Source organism: Nipponia nippon, unplaced genomic scaffold, assembly GCF_047370975.1.
Source record: "Nipponia nippon isolate SJK-2023a ecotype South Korea unplaced genomic scaffold, ASM4737097v1 scaffold_45, whole genome shotgun sequence".
Classification (NCBI taxonomy): Eukaryota; Metazoa; Chordata; class Aves; order Pelecaniformes; family Threskiornithidae; genus Nipponia; species Nipponia nippon.
Window position 1 is genome coordinate 1057159 of NW_028262364.1, and position 17327 is coordinate 1074485.

The following is a 17327-nucleotide window of genomic DNA, read 5'->3' on the forward strand; positions in this document are numbered from 1 at the left end:
GCGCTCCATAAGAGCAGGTATTTGTCCCCTCGGGGACCTGCCAGGCAGAATCCTTTGGGAAAGCGCCCTGGGGGGTCAAAGAGGCCCAGGGAGAATATGAAATCCAGCAGTTAAGAGCTGATGCTACTAAAAATAAGGAAATCACCATAACTAGCTCCATCTGCTCCACTTGGTAAAGGCATCAGAAAGATCCACCAAGGACATTAGATGGCTGTATTTTTGGAGCATTTCTTTCCAAGCCGTAAAGCCTGGCCAATAATACCATTCTTCTTAAGGTTATTTGAAGTTCAATCCCTTCCTGAAGCCTGGGCTGGTTCTTTTCTGTTGAAATTTTTATTTGCCTAATTGTGTTTCACACTCTGTTGGACTTGCTTTTATTGGGTCTATGTGGCAAGACGTTGGTAGCTGGGCAGAAGGTTGCAGGGGTGGCCTCTGTGAGAAGCGTCCAGTGCCTACCCCCATATCTGACAGAGTCAGTTCCAACTGGCTCCAAAACAGACTCACTGCTGCCCAGCGTTGAGCCCGTGAGCGACACTGGAGGTGCCTCCGTGAAAACATATTTGAGAAAGGGCAAAACACTGCACAGGAAAGGAGGAAAGGAGGAAAAAAGAAAGTGTGAGAAACAATCCTGCAAACAGCAAGGCCAGAGAAGAAAGAGGAGGAGGAGGTGCTCCAGGCAACGATGCAGAGATTCCTGGGCCACGCGTGGGTGAGACCACGGTGCAGCAGATCTCCCCACTGCAGCCCATGGAGGATCCCACGCCAGATCAGGTGGATATCATCTCCTGCAGGAACTGTGGCCTATGCAGAGTCCCTGTTGAAGCAGGCTCCTGGCAGGAACCCTGGCCCATGGACAGGACCCACGCTGGAGCCAGTCTTGAAAGGCTGCAGCCTATGGGAAAGGCTCATGCTGGAGCAGAGAAAATCGTGAGGAGCAAACAGTGGCAGAAAGGAACTGTTGCGTACTGACCACCACCCCCATTCCACATCCCACCGTGCAGCTTGGGGGTGGAGGAAATAGAAGAGCCATGAATGAAGGAGGGAAGATGAGTCTGTGTAAAAGAGGTGGATGGAGTGAAGGCTGAGTGTGGCTGATAGCAATCCGAACTGGTGAATTACCTCAGCCCTGCATATCTGGAGAACAGCTGGGCCCTGCCAGGTGCGGGAGCCAGGGATGTCTTCCTCAGCTCCAAGGGAAAGGGCACAAAACAAAATCCACTGCAGTGAATCCCACCCTCCCCTTCCTCCACCTTTTTTCCCGGAGCAGACCGGAAGAGTTGCCTCGGAAGGAAAGAGTACTCGAAGGCTCAGGCTTGGATGCAGCACAACTTTAATGAGTCTAAGGAAGAAAAGGAGGTGGCTCCCAGGGAGCACCAGGGGCAACCACTAAGATGCGGTGGAGCTCCTGCAGGGTGTCCATCTGGCCTGCCCTGCCGAGGGAGGGAGGCCAAGAGGTCTCTGCTAGGCTGGCATTGGGAGACAGCGACAGCAAAGGAAAGAGAGAGAGAGAGGAGAGTGGAAGAAGGAAACAATGGCAAGAAGCTCTCTTTCCTGTCAGCACCATGTTGTGAGGTCTTGGAGGTTCTTGCTTGGGGCCGTGGCCAGCAGCTTCAGCAGGGCTGACATCTGTTGCCACAGTAGCGGCTGGTAATGCAGGAGAGGTCACAGCACCCAGAGGTGATGGGCACTCCATCACAGCTGAGGATGCTGCCAACGGCAGCGGAGGTAGAGGATCCCACAACGGTGTTCTGTGGGAAGGAGCTGAGGATGGGGCCGGGCAGGGTCACCACCACGGGGGAGGGCTGGATGACGACGGTGGAGTTCTGGCACTGCCTGACGCAGGGCTCATTGCAGCTGTTGGCCAACGGGGTTGGGCCGCAGGGCGAGCAGCAGGGCTGGCAGGACATGTCTCTGGGACAGAGGTGCACCTGGAAGAGAGGGCAGGGGGAAGCAGAGCACAGGGAAACATGAGGAGTAGCACTGCATCCAACCACAATGGAGCCAAGGCACCTCGTGGCCCAGCACACACTACCCAGCTCGAGGCCCAGGAGCCACCTCAGCTAAGTCCCAGCCTCTCTCTGCGGAAGGAAGACCTTCTCTCTCCTTCCCTCTCCCATGAGATGCAGCTCCCAGCCCTGGGCTAGGGCAGCCCACATCAGCTGAGACATACATCGAAGAAAGACCTAAACATGAAGGAGAAGAGTCTTCACACTCACCTGATTGCCAAGGAGAAGGAGGCGAGAGCAGTGGATGAGAGAGCAGAGAGTTGGCCTGCCTTTTATAGTAGCCCTGCACTGCCTCAGGCCCAGAGGCACCCTTTGTGGAAGTACTAATTTTCTGACAAGCTCATGTCAAATGCAAACCATCCCAGCTAATGGGATGGGCCGTGTCCTGGTTTCCTGCACTGCTGCCTTTTCACTTCCTGCCTTATGCCACATCATTTCCCATATGAAGGCTTCTGTAAGTGTTGGGATGAGAGCCCTGAGGATTTCCGGGGCAGAAACACGTCGGCGCAGGCAGAAGGGTCAGATCAAGTGCTGGTGGCATCCCCTGCAGGCAGGTGATGTGTGCACCTGGGTCATTCCTGTGGGCTTGTTTGTGGCAAAGAGAGGTCATGTCACAGGTGGTCCCCAGCATGTCCTCAGCAGAGCCCACACTTGCTGACGTTTTCCTGGCTTTACGTGAGCGCATAGATTTTTGCATGGTTCCATGCAGGCATGCATGAGCACACGTGTGCCAGTCTGTGCCTGTGGTGACCCTCATCGTGAGGGCATGTGCAGGTCATAGCAGAATGGTAGCTGGAAAGGAATCTACAGCGGCGTGGTGGTGCCTTTGGCCTGGCAGAGAGCTGCTCAGAGAACCGAAATGCAGTCTCTGCCTCCTTTGCCCTCCCTTTCTTGCTTTATGTACAGGGAGAAAGGCCAAGAAAGCCTGCCCGCCTTCGCAGGCCGCTGTCCCTGAATCGATTCCCTTATGATGCAGTGTTGCTGGTGACTGGGGTAGCACACAGGCTCCTCGTGTACATGCCAATGGCAGATGCACTTGTGTAGCTCATCTGCCTGGTGCTGAGTGAGGCAGGGGCCGAGACCTCACACCAGATGGTATTGGACTAAAGGTACCAGGGTCCTGATGTTGCTCTGCTGTGAGTGGTAGGATAGTTGGACCGACCCAACTTAGAGGTAGCATAGCTGAGGGCTGCCCCCTTCCCTTTGTTGGCCTTGCTGAGATCATTGCCAGATGGTGCTGCTGGGAGGCTTCATTGCGAGCCAACTCCCCTTCCCATGGGAGCAGCTTTTCAGCTTAAGTTCTAATGCTTGGCCCCAACCCGAGTTACATGTCTAGCAGTGGCACATCTGTGCCTCTGTGTGGACATGGACCCCACTGGTCTCAGTGTGGACCCTGACATGTGGGTGACTTCCCGGCTTGACCTGAGACCTGCCTCGTCTCTATCAACACACCTGGTGATCACTGGACTTTGTTGAACCCTGATTATTGTCCTGAGACCTCATCCTGACCTTGACTCACTGATGCACTCTTGTTGCTGTTTAACCCCGGCTGGCAGCTGAGCACCACACAGCCCCTCACTCACTCCCGCCAGGTGGCATGGCGGGGAGAATTGGAAGGGTAAAAGCAAGACAAATCATGGGTTGAGATAAAGACAGTTTAATAGTTAGAAAACAATTGCAAGGAAAAACAAAACAACAAAAAGAAAGGAAAATAAAACCAAGAAAAACAAGTGATGCAAAAGAAAACAATTGCTCACCACCAACTCATGCCCAGCCAGTCCCCGAGCAACGGCAGCCTCTGCCAACTTCACCCCCCAAGTTTTATTGCGTAGCATGACATTATACAGTATGGAATATTGCTTTGATCAGTTGGGGTCAGCTGTCCCAGCTGTGTCCCCTCCCAACTTCTTGTGCACTCCCAGCTACTCGCTGGCGGGGCAGGCTGAGAAACAGAAAAGGCCTTGAGGCTGTGCAAGCACTGCTCGGCAACAAACAAAACATCCCTGTCTTATCAACACGATTTTCAGCACAAATCCAAAACATAGCCCCATACGAGCTACTACAAAGAAACTTAGCTCTGTCCCAGGCAAAACCAGTACACTCACTGACCTGCCTTTTCCCACACTATCATATGTAAGACAAGAGCCTGAGGCAGAACACAAGCAGGACGACGTAAAACTCTGTGCACACTTGCAGACCTATGATCTTATTGGGGTTTTGGAGAAAAGCTGGGGTAGCTCTCACGTCTGGAGTGTGCAGTGGCTGTGCAGAACAGAAAGCAGAATTGCAACCCCGCACTCCATGAGAGCAGATTTTTGTCGCCTCAGGGACCGGCCAGGCAGAATCCTCTGGGAAATTGCCTTAAGCTGCCAAAGAGGCCCAGGGAGACTGTGAAATACTGCAGTTAAGATCTGATGTTAATAACATTAAGGAAATCACCATAATTAGCTCCATCTGCTCCACTTCCGAAAGGATCTACCAAGGACATTAGATGGCTGTATTTTTGGAGCATTTATTCCAAATCTCTAAGCGTGACTAGTAATACCATTTTTCTTAAGAGTTTTCAAAGTAACATCCCTCCCTTAATGGAGCCTGGACTGCTTCTTTTCTGTTGAAATTTTTATTCATCTAATTGTGCCTCATACTCCGTTGGACTCACTCTATTTGGCTTACGTGGCAAGGCTTTGGCAGGAACTTGCAGGGGTGGTCCCTGCGAGAAGAATCCAGGGTCTGCCCCCACGTCTGACAGAGCCAGTTCCAGCCAGCTCCAAAGCAGATTCCCTGCTGCCCAACGCTGAGCCTCTTAGCAATGCTGGGAGTGGCTCCATGAAAACACGTTTGAGAAAGGGCAAAATGGAGCACAGGAAGTGAGGGATGAACTAAAAACAAGTGTGAGAAACAATCCTGCAACCACCAAGGCCAGAGAAAAAAGAGGTTGAGGAGGTGCTGCAGGCGACAGTGCAGAGATTCCCAGGCAGCCCGTGTGAGAGACCACAGTGGAGCAGATCTCCCCACTGCAGCCCATGGAGGATCCCACACCAGACCAGGTGGATATCATGTCCTGCAGGAACTGTGGCCTGTGCAGAGCCCATGCTGAAGCAGGCTTCTGGTGGGAACTCTGGCCCACGGACAGGACCCACACTGGAGCCAGTCTTGACAGGCTGCAGCCTATGGGAAGGGCTCGTGCTGGAGCAGAGGAGAAGCCTGAGGAGGAAACAGTGGCAGAAAGGAACTGTTGCGTACTGACCACGACCCCCATCCCGCATCCCACCACGCAGCTTGGGGCTGGAGGACATAGAAGAGCCATGAATGAAGGAGGGAAGTTGCACTAGTGGCAGGTTTACAGCTTTTCTTTCCCCAACCACCCATCCCTCATTGCCTCTCTTTTCTGGCCCATCCACTCTCAATGTTTCAGAGACAGGTCAGTGCAGAAGATCTCAGCTGCCTTTGTAGTCCCAGCTTTCTAGAGGTTCAAGCACCACAGGCTGTTGCCCATGAGCTGTAGGCTTCAGGAGAGGTGGGAGGTAGGAGGAGGGGCACAAGATTCCTGGGTGACTGGGGTTTCCTATTGGAGCCCGTTGCGTGATTAGCGTGACCCACTTCCTCCATGTAGCATCAGTTGCATGATGTGTAGAGGGGATCCTCCCTTTGAACATGCAGCCCAGCACCAGCAGTCGGGGTGTCAGGAGGAGGTGTGCTTCACTACCAACCACTTCCAAAGCAGCTCAAATGTCTTCATATGCTGCCAGTGTCTCTTTTTCATTTGGAGTATAGCGGGCCTCGGATCCTCTGTATCCCCACCTCCAGAACCCTAGGGGTCGACCTCGAGTCCCCCCTGGTGCTTTCTGCCAGAGGCTCCAGAAAGGGCCATTCTCCCCGGCTGCGCTATAGAGCACATTTTTTACATCTTGTCCTGCCCAGACTGACCCAAGGGCTGCTGCATGAACTACCTCCTGGTTAATTTGTTCAAAGGCTTGTCATTGCTCAGGGCCCCATTTGAAATATTTCTTCACAACAACCCCATGCAACGCTACAGGCTGGGGGAGGAGTGGCTGGAGAGCTGCCTGGCAGAAAAGGACCTGGGGGTGTTGGTTGACAGCCACCCGAACATGAGCCAGCAGTGTGCTCAGGTGGCCAAGAGGGCCAATGGCATCCTGGCTTGTATCAGGAAGAGTGTGACCAGCAGGACCAGGGAGGTGACAGTGCCCCTGTACTCGGCATTGGTGAGGCCACACCTCGAGTACTGGGTTCAGTTTTGGGCTCCTCACTAGAAGAAGGACATCGAGGTGCTGGAGCGTGTCCAGAGGAGGGCAACGAAGCTGGTGAAGGGTCTAGCGGGAACTGGGGTTGTTTAGTCTGGAGAAGAGGAGGCTGAGGGGAGACCTTATTGCTCTCTACAACTACCTGAGAGGAGGTTGTAGCGAGGTGGGGGTCGGTCTCTTCTCCCTAGTAATGACTGATAGGACGAGAGGAAACGGCCTCCAGCTGCGCCAGGGGAGGTTTAGGTTAGATATTAGGAGAAACTTCTTCACCGAAAGGGTGGTCAAGCATTGGAACAGGCTACCCAGGGAAGCGGTTGAGTCCCCTTCCCGAGAGGTATTTAAAGAACGGATAGATGTGGTGCTCGAGGACATGGTATAGATGGACTTGGCAGTGCTAGGTTAACGGTTGGACTCGATGATCTTAAGGGTCTTTTCCAACCTTGACGATTCTATGATTCTATGATTCTTCTGGGTCACTTGATAGACAGGGCTTGTGATCAGACTGTAATTTGGAGGATGCATTCTCCAAAAGCCCACAATGCCCAAGAAAGCTCGTGTTTCCTTTTTGCTGGTTGGTGGAGACATGGCGTGTTATTTTGTTGATCACATCCATTGGGATCTGACGACGTCCATCTTGCCATTTTGTTCCTAAAAACTGGATCTCCTGTACAGGTCCCTTGACCTTACTTTGTTTTACGGCAAAGCCGGCCTCCAGAAAGATTTGGACTATTTGCTTCCCTTTCTCAAAAGCCTCTTCTGCTGCGTTGCCCCGTATGGTGATGTCATCAATGTCTTGCAGGTGTTCTGGAGCCCCACCCTGGTTCAGTGCCATCTGGATCAGCCCATGGCACATGGTAGGGCTGTGTTTCCACCCCTGGGGCAGTCAATTCCAGGTGTACTGGACGCCCCTCCAGGTGCAAGCAAACTGTGGCCTGCGCTCTGCCGCTAAAGGGATTGAGAAGAATGCATTAGCAATATCAATTGTAGCATGTCATTGGGCTGCTTTTGACTCTAGTTCGTACTGAAGTTCTAGCATGTCCGGCACGGCAGCGCTCAGCAGCAGCATGACTGCCTTCAGTCTACTGTTAGCCTCCACTCTCCATTAGGCTTTTGCACTGGCCATATGGGACTGTTAAAGGGTGGGTGAGTCTGGATGATCACTCCTTGGCTCTCCAGCTGACGAATCAGCTTATGGATAGGAATCAGGGAGTCTCTGTTGGTGGGACATTGCCGCCAGTGCACTGTTGTGGTAGCGATTTGCACCTGTTGTTCTTTGACCCTCAACATCCCTACAATAGAAGGGTCTTTCGAGAGACCAGGCAGGGTAGACAGCTGTTTAATTTCCTCCGTCTCCAAGGCAGCTATAGCAAGAGCCCACCGGTACCCTTTTGGGTCCTTGAAATCCCTTCTCCTGAGGTAATCTAGGCCAAGGATGCATGGAGCCTCTGGGTGCTTCTGCCACTCCTTCCCGGTTAAGCTCACTTCAGCCTCCGATGCAGTCAGCTGTTGGGATGCCCCTGTCACTCCAGAAATACAGATGGGTTCTGCCCCGTTAGAGCTCGATGGCATGAGGGTGCACTGTGCACCGGTGTCCACTAGAGCCTTATACTTCTGTGGGTCTGATGTGCCAGGCCGTTGAATCCACACAGTCCAGTAAACCCTGTTGTCCCTTTCCTCCACCTGGCTGGAGGCAGGGCCCCTCTAGTCCCGGTCATAGCATTTGTTTCTCACTTCTTGTAAATGCGAATCAAAAGTCCATTTATTAAGATTGGATGCAAAATCAGCCCTTCTACTCTGTCTGGGGAAGTGCTCACTGGAAACTGGAGTAGCAATTTTCCTGGAAGAACCCCCTTGTGTCATTGCTTTGCCTCGCAACTCACGTACCCGTGTCTCTAGGGTCGAGGTAGATTTGCCATCCCACTTCCTCATGTCCTCTGCGTGGTCATGCAGGTAAAACCCCAGGGTGGCCCGTGGTGTGTTGTAGTAAAGATAAGGGCTGGCGACCGGAAGATCACGTGCTGTACGGAAAGAGTTAAGGGTCGACCCTCCCTTGTCTCCGCCCCTTATAACATGACACACCTACTGCGGGGGGTATAAAGCCCGGGTCGGCTGGAGATCTAGTGGGATAACCTTGATGTGTAGTGTTTGCTACACAGTGGTGACCCCGACGTGATCAGGCAACAGCGATGGAGCTCGAGGAACTCATAAAGGTACTAAAGTCGGTAACGACAAGGGTGCTCAAGAGGGGGTTTGCGGCAAGGCGGCACCGACCTGCTGCACGTGGTGTGCTGATGGGGCAGGAATCTCCTGGGAACGAAAAGCCAACAAGTTTAGTTTCGGAGGGGACACAGGCTGGCTGGGAAGGAGTGGCCTGTGGGACACAGACGGAACCGTTGTTACTGGGGGCTGAGCCAACGGAGGAAGGGGAGGTGCAGGGAGACTATGGTGCAGCGGGAACAAAGGAGTCGGGAAAGGTGTTCCCGATACAAGTGGGGAGTTTAGAGCGGCCGCCCACGGAACCTTCGGCACCTCCTGCACCGGCGGATCTGCCACTTCCTCAATACCCCTGGGGCGAGTTGCAACAATGTGTGGAAAGGGAGCTGACTGATAGGTTGCTGGATTGGGTCCCGGGGGCTGATGTGGGATCCCAGCAGTATCGTGAACTACGTGCAGGAAGATGGCGGGAAGGAGAAAAAGAAGGCAAAACACCTGAGGATGCCCCATTGTATCCCAGTGATTGACGAGTGCTGGACACACAGAGAGCGGAGTGCAGGACATCGAAGGGGGGTGGTAGGGCTCCCCCGGCACTGTCAGTGATACCTGAGCCACCAGAGGGAACCCCTATCCCTGGGGCAATGGGAAATCAAACTGGTATTCCCTCACAGTGGAGGGAGCCTGTACACGATTACCCCATGAGCTCTGATAGCAGTGAGGGCGAAGGGGGTGACGAGGGATCCTCGATTGTTGCTCATCCGCCCCCGCTTCCGAGACGGACTAACGAGGTTTCAAGGGAACTCGAGGCATTGATCAGCCGATTGAGAGGGGTGGTGGCAAATGCGGAAAGTCTTATGCCAGGGGGAATGCCGAAAGAGAGGGCAAACGGGACAGATTGGCAGATGATTGCAAAAAATTGTGTCTTGGAAGGAGTGCGATTCCAGGCCCCTCCGATTCAAGCATTTCCTATCCGAGCAGCCCCAGGTGGAGGATATGAGTGGCAACCGTTAGATGCAAAGTTGGTGAAAGAATTGGTCACAACGGTGAAAAGTCATGGATTAAATTCCCCAGAGACCCAAGTCCTATTAGACTGTGTTTTTGCAACGCCGCTTGCACCTTTTGATATCATTCAGTTGATGCGGGCCGTATTGACCCCCTCGATGATGGTATTGTTTAGGGAGGAGTGGAGGAATGGGTGCACCCAAGTTGTTATCGAGGCGCAACAGGCCAACCATGCCATGGCAGGAGTGACTTTAGAGCAGCTGATGGGTGAAGGGCAGTTCGCAACTCCTCAGGCACAGGCTCAGCGAATGCGGGGGCGCGATTTTGCTGCATCTTCGAAAGCTGCCCAGGAAGGAATACGCATCATCGCAGCTCTTGATAAAAGGGAGCCTCCATGGGTCCAAATACGGCAATCGTTAAGTGAGCCCTTCACAAAGTTTTTAGACCGGCTGCAAGCGGCGCTCCAGGTTGCTCGACTTCCTGAGCAGGCTAAGGAGGCAATATTGCTTGACTGTGCACGTACGCAAGCAAACCCACAAACTGCAGTGTTGCTAAGACAGTTACCCATAGGGACCACGCTTTCACAGATGATTCGTTATGTGCTGGAACAGGAACAGGCGCAAAGTATGCAACCGGTAGTGGCCGCAGTCCATGCGGCCTGCCGCGGCGCACGACTTACGTGCCATAAGTGTGGGGGGCAAGGACACATGGCGCGACAATGCCCTTCAAAAATAAACACCCCCGGAACAGGGGAAGGAGAGAGAGACCTACGATGCTGGCGCTGCGGGCGACTAGGCCACAGAGCTCGACAGTGCAAATCGGGGAGTCAGCAAAGGAGACCAGGCTGGGGAAACGAGAAGAGGGGATGGCTGAGGGCCGTGCCATCCCCACCTGCCCCAGTGATCAGCTCAACAGGCCCGACGACAGCAGCGCAATGTATGGCACAGGGAGCCTCTCCTTCCCCGGGACCAGCACAGTCGCCTGCGGTCCCAATGATGCAATATCCAACTCAGCTGCCTTGGGGAGATGGGAGCGCGCAATAGAGGAGGCTGGGGATAGAGCCTCGCCGTATGTGGCACTCACCCTAAACATGACCACACGACCAGAAGTAGATATTATAGTTACCCCATGGCTCCCAGAGTTGGGGGGAACACCACGCCTCGTGTTAAGAGCCCTTTTAGATACAGGAGCGGATGTTACAGTAATCCCATCACATCTATGGCCAGATGATTGGCCACTTGAACCGACAGGTTCGCTGCAAGGCGTGGGAGGCATGCAGACCTCGCATCAAAGCAGGAACCCAATGCAAATTATGTTGAAGGATCCGGAATCCGGACAAGCTAGGGTAGCATGGTGTAACCCCGTCATTGCTGAGTTACCCATTGTCATCTTGGGACGATGTTGCTTGCAGAAGATGAATATAGTGCTGCGTACAAATTTATCATAATGGCCACTGCCTGTGTCCGCCCATTAAAACTCACCTGGTTGACAGATAAACCAGTGTGGGTAGAGCAGTGGCCATTGACAGAGGAAAAGAGGGCGGCTGTTCGACAATTGGTACAACGAGAACTTGACGCAGGACACATCGAACCCTCTACAAGTCCCTGGAACACCCCCATTTTCGTGATAAAGAAAAAATCGGGAGCGTGGCGACTGCTACATGATCTACGCGCAGTTAATGCATGTATACAAGACATGGGTCCGCTACAAGCGGGCCTCCCTTCTCCGGCCATGATTCCACCTGACTATCAAATAGTGGTTATAGATATTAGAGATTGCTTTTTTAGTGTTCCCTTGCATGAAGAAGATAGAGTACGCTTTGCCTTTACTGTTCCTGAGCCTAACAATCAACACCCGTGTGCCAGATATCAATGGAAGGTGTTACCCCAGGGCATGAAAAACTCACCAGTCTTGTGTCAAATTGCTGTAGCTGCTGCGATACGCCCTATTCGAGAAAATTTCCCTACGGTCATCATTTTCCATTACATGGATGACGTGTTATTGGCGTCCAACCAAGAGGAGTTACTGGAAAAGGCACGCGTGCAGCTGATAGTCAGTTTGGAGCGACATGGATTACACATTGAGCCTCGGAAAACACAGGTAGGGCGTGCAGTAAAGTATTTAGGTACTCAACTGAGGCCACGAAGCGTGACAGCACAATCATTTGAAATTCAGACTACAGTGACAACACTCCATGAGGCACAAAAATTAATTGGACAACTATTGTGGCTTAGAAACTTTATTCCAATATCTGAGGCAGAAATGACTACCTTATATCAACTCCTGAAAGGAGGAGATTCCCCCTAGCTCCAAGGACTCTTTCAAGAAACCATCAGGAGATTCTTAGGACAATTATGGAGCGAGCCCAGCATTGGGGTCTCGCTCGATTTACACCTGAACAACCGGTCACTGCCCTGATTTACATGACCGATACCGCTGGCCATGGTTTACTAATTCAAAATAATGGTGAAAAAGGCTGGCCTTTTGCTTGGTTGTATCAAGGCAAACCAAAGACGGCTTTAATTTCTTGGCCAACATTATTATCCCAGCTTATTCTCCGCTGTCGGAGGCAAACTCAACACTTAACAGGGAAGGACCCGGAGGTCATCGCATTGCCCTGTTCTTTGGCACAGTGGGAGTTGGTACTTCCACAAGTGGGGCTCCTGCAAGCGGCGATAGCTGAATTTACGGGTCGTATTGAAGGTCTAAGACCACACCCCTGTGGGGAGATAATCCAGGTACTCCATTTTTTGCCAGCTAGTGCCATAGTTGAACAACCCACCGGAGGCCGCACGGTTTTTACCGACGCGTCATCGATTACTGGGAAAGCTGTCGTTACATGGCAGGAGGATGGTCAGTGGACCCACATTAGTTATCAAGATCAAGGGCAATCCGTGCAGTATCTTGAGGCCAAGGCGGTATGGATGGCTCTCACTCAATGGCCCGAAGAGGCCTTGGATCTAATCACAGACTCTTGCTATGTATATAAGTTACTGAAGAAGTGCCGATGGGCACTTGGGGCAACGTCAGAGATTGCCGGAATGTTGCTCACCGCACTGCAAATGAGAACCGCTCCTGTCTGTCCTATCCATGTTAATAGTCATAGTTCCATACCGAGTTTTCTTTCTGCTGGGAATGAAATAGCGGACAGCTTAGCAAAGAGCGTACTGGCGGTTGAAGAAACTTCTAACCTAAGGCGAGCTTTCCGCCTGCATGAGCTCCTCCACTGTGGAGCTCGCGGTTTAGCTAGGCTCGCTGGCATTACGTTGCAAGATGCTCGCTCTGTGATTGCTGCTTGTCCTGTGTGTTCCAAAGGTCCCCTCTGGGAGGCAGGGGTAAACCCTCGAGGGTTGCAGCCCAACCAAATATGGCAGTCTGATGTTACGATTTATGAGCCCTTTAATCCACGTAAGTATCTGCATGTCACAGTTGATACCTGCAGTGGAGTTATTTTAGCGACTATGCATGCTAAACAAAATGCTCTCTCAGTTATTTTACATTGGCAGGACTGTATGGCGCAACTTGGCATCCCACAAAAAATTAAAACAGATAATGGAGCGGCATATGTCAGCAAGAAGACAAAGGACTTTTGCGCGCGCTGGGATATTCAGTTGAGTCATGGCATTCCCTATAACAGTACGGGCCAAAGCATTGTAGAACGTGCGCACCGCACATTAAAAGAGTTACTCGACCGACTTAGGGAGGGGGAAAAGATAAGCCCAGGAACAGGGGTTCCCCCTCCCCTTGACCCTCCCTTATTTCGGGCACAGCGTCTGTTGACGACAGCACTAATTACCTTAAATCATACCATTCGAGGGAACACCTATAAAACCCAGACTGCAACCCAGGCACATTTCCGGCTCGATGAGAACGAAGGGCCTTACCCTTTGGTTCAAGTACGGGACCTGCAAACCCGTGAATGGGGGGGCCCTTATTCCCTCCGTTGCTTGGGACGTGGGTATGCGTGTGTGCAAACTGAGAAAGGGACGCTAGAATGGGTACCCAGTCGAAATATTCGACCGTATAGACATTAATCAATCTATTGAGTCTTATCTTGACAGGTTACCATTTCCCTATGCATCCTGATGGTGTGGGGGAGTAATGAGGGAGCCGCGACGAACTACTGGCTGGACTGGGCAAAATCTATGAACGTAACGGATGCGTGTCTGTATAAGTCTTACCATATATCGATTATTTTACACGCAGCTTCCCCAGTAAGATCCAGAACTACTGGAGCTAAGGGAGGGGGAAATGTAGTAAAGATAAGGGCTGGCGACCGGAAGATCACGTGCTGTACGGAAAGAGTTAAGGGTCGACCCTCCCTTGTCTCCGCCCCTTATAACATGACACACCTACTGCGGGGGGTATAAAGCCCGGGTCGGCTGGAGATCTAGTGGGATAACCTTGATGTGTAGTGTTTGCTACAGTGTGTATCCACTATATCTTCTCTCTTGAACAGAGAGGTTCTTCCTCCTAATGGCTGAGATACTGGTTCGTACAGGTGAGGAGCAGGACATATCCTCTTTGAGTCGCTAGAACTCCCGAGATAATTTCTCAGCTAGCATGTCAGGCAGTTTCTCCACAGCCAAGACACAGGCCCGTAGGGAGGAAGAGAGACTTTCTTCATCTTGCCGCAGTTGGCCAGCCACTTCATCCATTGTTGGTCCCGCTTCATCTTTCCCGGTCATTATTCCCAATGAGTTTGCGTACAATGATGGTGCACTCCATCCAAACTTCCGCCACATGGGTTATGTGCGCTGGACTTCATCTGGATCTTTGGATAACTGCTCGTTGTCCAGGTCACCATAAATCACCTCCAGCATGGCTAATTCCCTCAGGTACTGGATACCTCTCTCCCTGGTGGTCCACTTGCCTGGGTGGCATACAACATCTTCCTTGAAGGGATACCTTTCCTTCACGCCTGACAGGAGTTGCCTCCAGAGGCTGAGGGCTTTTGCCCCTTTTCCAATCGCTTTTTCAGTGCCCCCTTCCCTAGAAAGGGATCCCAGCAGGTTGGCTTCCCTCCCCTCTAATTCCAGGCTACTGGCCCCATTATCCCAGCATCGAAGCAGCCAGGTGACAATGTGCTCGCCTGGATGATGGCTGAAATCGTTTTGCATATCTCGCAGGTCACTCAGGGACAGGGATTGGGTGGTTACCATCTCATTTATGGGTTCTGCCTCTTCCTCCTCCTGTTCTCGTGATGGCCCTGGCTTATCATCAGCCCTTAGTAAACAAGCTGATTTTCTTGTGTATTTTTTCTTCTGTATAGGGGTGACTGATACTGGCAGAGGCTGGTTCTCTGGCATAGCTGCAGCACCTGTCGCAGGGGCTGGCGTAGCCGCAGCGCCTGTCATTTTGTCATCGGATCCAGAGATGATGTCTTCCCCTTGAGGCTTCTGAATAGTGTTGAATAGGGCTCGGTAGGCATGGGCCAGGCCCCAGCACGTTGCAGTGATGTGCGTCTCCATAGAATTGCCAGGGTGACAGCATACTTTTCCAAATATTCTACTGATTTCTCAGGACTCTGCACTTGTTCAGGGATGAAGTTCCAAAACACTGGAGGTGCCCACCGTCCTAGGCTTTTGCCCGTGCTATTCCGCACACCCTGCCATTCATAACTATCCGGCCTTGGGGCAGATCTCGGGATGATATTCTTAAAGTGCTTATTAACCTTAGACAAAACCAAGACAGTATTCCCGAGAACTACCAATAGATATATCTTAACTACCCAAGGATGTTGAAGAAACTGAAAAGTGGTTGTAATTGAAGGAGGAAACACCACAGAAGAAGGCAGCAAAGGTGCCATTCTGTATTTCCTCCCTAAAACACCTCTCAGAGGAAGAGGTATAATGGCTAATTGTCTCCATGAGGTGGTACCCGAAGTACAGTAATGGCTTCACTACAGAACCCAAATACCAGATGAAGCTCAAGGTCAGTGTTTTAATAACAAATCTCCAGGCAAAACATCACTAATCACTGCGGAGCACAGAAAACCGCAAAAACCAAAAGTGAGAAAACTCATGGGCTGTGGTAAGAACAGTTTAATAATTGAAGTAAAATAGAACAGAATAGTAGTAATAGTAGTAATAGTAGTAGTAGTAGCAATAATAATAATGATACAATAATAATACACAAAGCAAGTGATACACTATACAAAATTGCTCACCAGCCGCTGATCAATGCCCAGCTTGTCCCCAAGCAGCAATCGCTGCACCCTGCCAACTTCCCCCGTTTATATACTGAGCGTGATGTTATATGGAATGGAATAGCCCTTTGGCCAGTCTGGGTCAGCTGTCCTGGCTGTGCTCCCTCCCCGCTTCAGTGGGGTCCATGGTCAGAGAGAGGCCCCGATGTGTCACTGCTGGAGCTGTAACTCGGCTTGGGGCCAAGCGCTAGACCTGAAGCTTGAAAGTTGCTGCCATGGGAAGGCGAGTCGTCCCTGGCTGAAGCCTCCCAGCTTCAAGGGAGCCCTCAATTGCACTACCTGTAAGCTGGATGGGAGACAAGGCAGACTAGGATGGAGGATGCACTTAGGTCCATTACAAAATACCTGCCACCTCTGTCGCAAAGAGGGAATGTGCCTGACCCCCCCTCATGAAACAGCAGCAGATTTTGTGTGATTTGGCCTTGAATCACATATCCCTGCCTTCCTAGATATAGTCGCTGGGCAATCGGGTTCAGTATTTCATAGGGGACATGGAAGTCCTGGTGCTTGAACACCAAAGGAGACCTCAGTAGTTTGACTCTCCCTGTCATGCCTGCAGGGGATGCCACCAGCACTTGATCTGACCCTTCTGCCTGTGCCGACGTGTTCCTGCCCCGGAAATCCTCAGGCCTCTCATCCCAACACTTACAGAAGCCTTCATATGGGAAATGACGTGGCATAAGCCAGGAAACGAAAAGGCAGCAGTGCAGGAAACCAGGACACGGCCCATCCCATTAGCTGGGATGGTTTGCATTTGACATGAGCTTGTCAGAAAATTAGTACTTCCACAAAGGGTGCCTCTGGGCCTGAGGCAGTGCAGGGCTACTATAAAAGGCAGGCCAACTCTCTGCTCTCTCATCCACTGCTCTCGCCTCCTTCTCCTTGGCAATCAGGTGAGTGTGAAGACTCTTCTCCTCCTCCTTCAAGATCCGGTCTTTCCTTGATGCATGTCTCAGCTGATGTGGGCTGCCCTAGCCCAGGGCTGGGAGCTGCATCTCATGGGAGAGGGCAGGAGAGGGAAGGTCTTCCTTCCGCAGAGAGAGGCTGGGACTTAGCTGAGGTGGCTCCTGGGCTTTGAGCTGGGTAGTGTGTGCTGGGCCACGAGGTGCCTTGGCTCCATTGTGGTTGGATGCAGTGCTACTCCTCATGTTTCCCTGTGCTCTGCTTCCCCCTGCCCTCTCTTCCAGGTGCACCTCTGTCCCAGAGACATGTCCTGCCAGCCCTGCTGCTCGCCCTGCGGCCCGACCCCGTTGGCCAACAGCTGCAATGAGCCCTGTGTCAGGCAGTGCCAGAACTCCACCGTCGTCATCCAGCCCTCTCCCGTGGTGGTGACCCTGCCCGGCCCCATCCTCAGCTCCTTCCCACAGAACACCGTTGTGGGATCCTCTACCTCCGCTGCTGTTGGCAGCATCCTCAGCTGTGATGGAGTGCCCATCAACTCTGGGTGCTGTGACCTCTCCTGCATTACCAGCCGCTACTGTGGCAACAGATGTCAGCCCTGCTGAAGCTGCTGGCAACGGCCCCAAGCAAGAACTTCCAAGACCTCACAACATGGTGCTGACAGGAAAGAGAGCTTCAGGCCACTGTTCCCTTCTTCCACTCTCCTCTGTCTCTCTCTCTTTCCTTTGCTGTCAC

The 17327-nt window shown here is 52.2% G+C and overlaps 2 protein-coding genes across 4 annotated transcripts; one reads left to right on the forward strand and one right to left on the reverse strand.

Annotated features, from left to right (window-relative positions):
• Positions 1 to 1610: 1610 nt before the first annotated feature.
• Positions 1611 to 16329, reverse strand: LOC148052692 (feather keratin Cos2-3-like). Of its 2 annotated transcripts, none has more exons than XM_087778656.1 (2): positions 16246 to 16329; positions 1611 to 1928 (listed from the first exon to the last, which is right to left on the reverse strand). In XM_087778656.1, exons 1-2 carry the CDS (start codon positions 16327 to 16329, stop codon positions 1611 to 1613), a joined length of 402 nt encoding a protein of 133 aa, XP_087634782.1. The 2 variants fall into 2 exon arrangements, with proteins under 2 accessions (XP_087634782.1, XP_087634783.1); XM_087778657.1 differs by lacking the exon at positions 16246 to 16329 and adding an exon at positions 2217 to 2344.
• Positions 2473 to 17197, forward strand: LOC148052693 (feather keratin Cos2-3-like). 2 transcript variants are annotated; one of them, XM_087778658.1, is made up of 2 exons: positions 2473 to 2556; positions 16880 to 17197. In XM_087778658.1, the coding sequence occupies exons 1-2, from the start codon at positions 2473 to 2475 to the stop codon at positions 17195 to 17197; spliced, it is 402 nt and encodes a 133-aa protein (XP_087634784.1). The 2 variants fall into 2 exon arrangements, with proteins under 2 accessions (XP_087634784.1, XP_087634785.1); XM_087778659.1 differs by lacking the exon at positions 2473 to 2556 and adding an exon at positions 16237 to 16585.
• Positions 17198 to 17327: the final 130 nt, after the last annotated feature.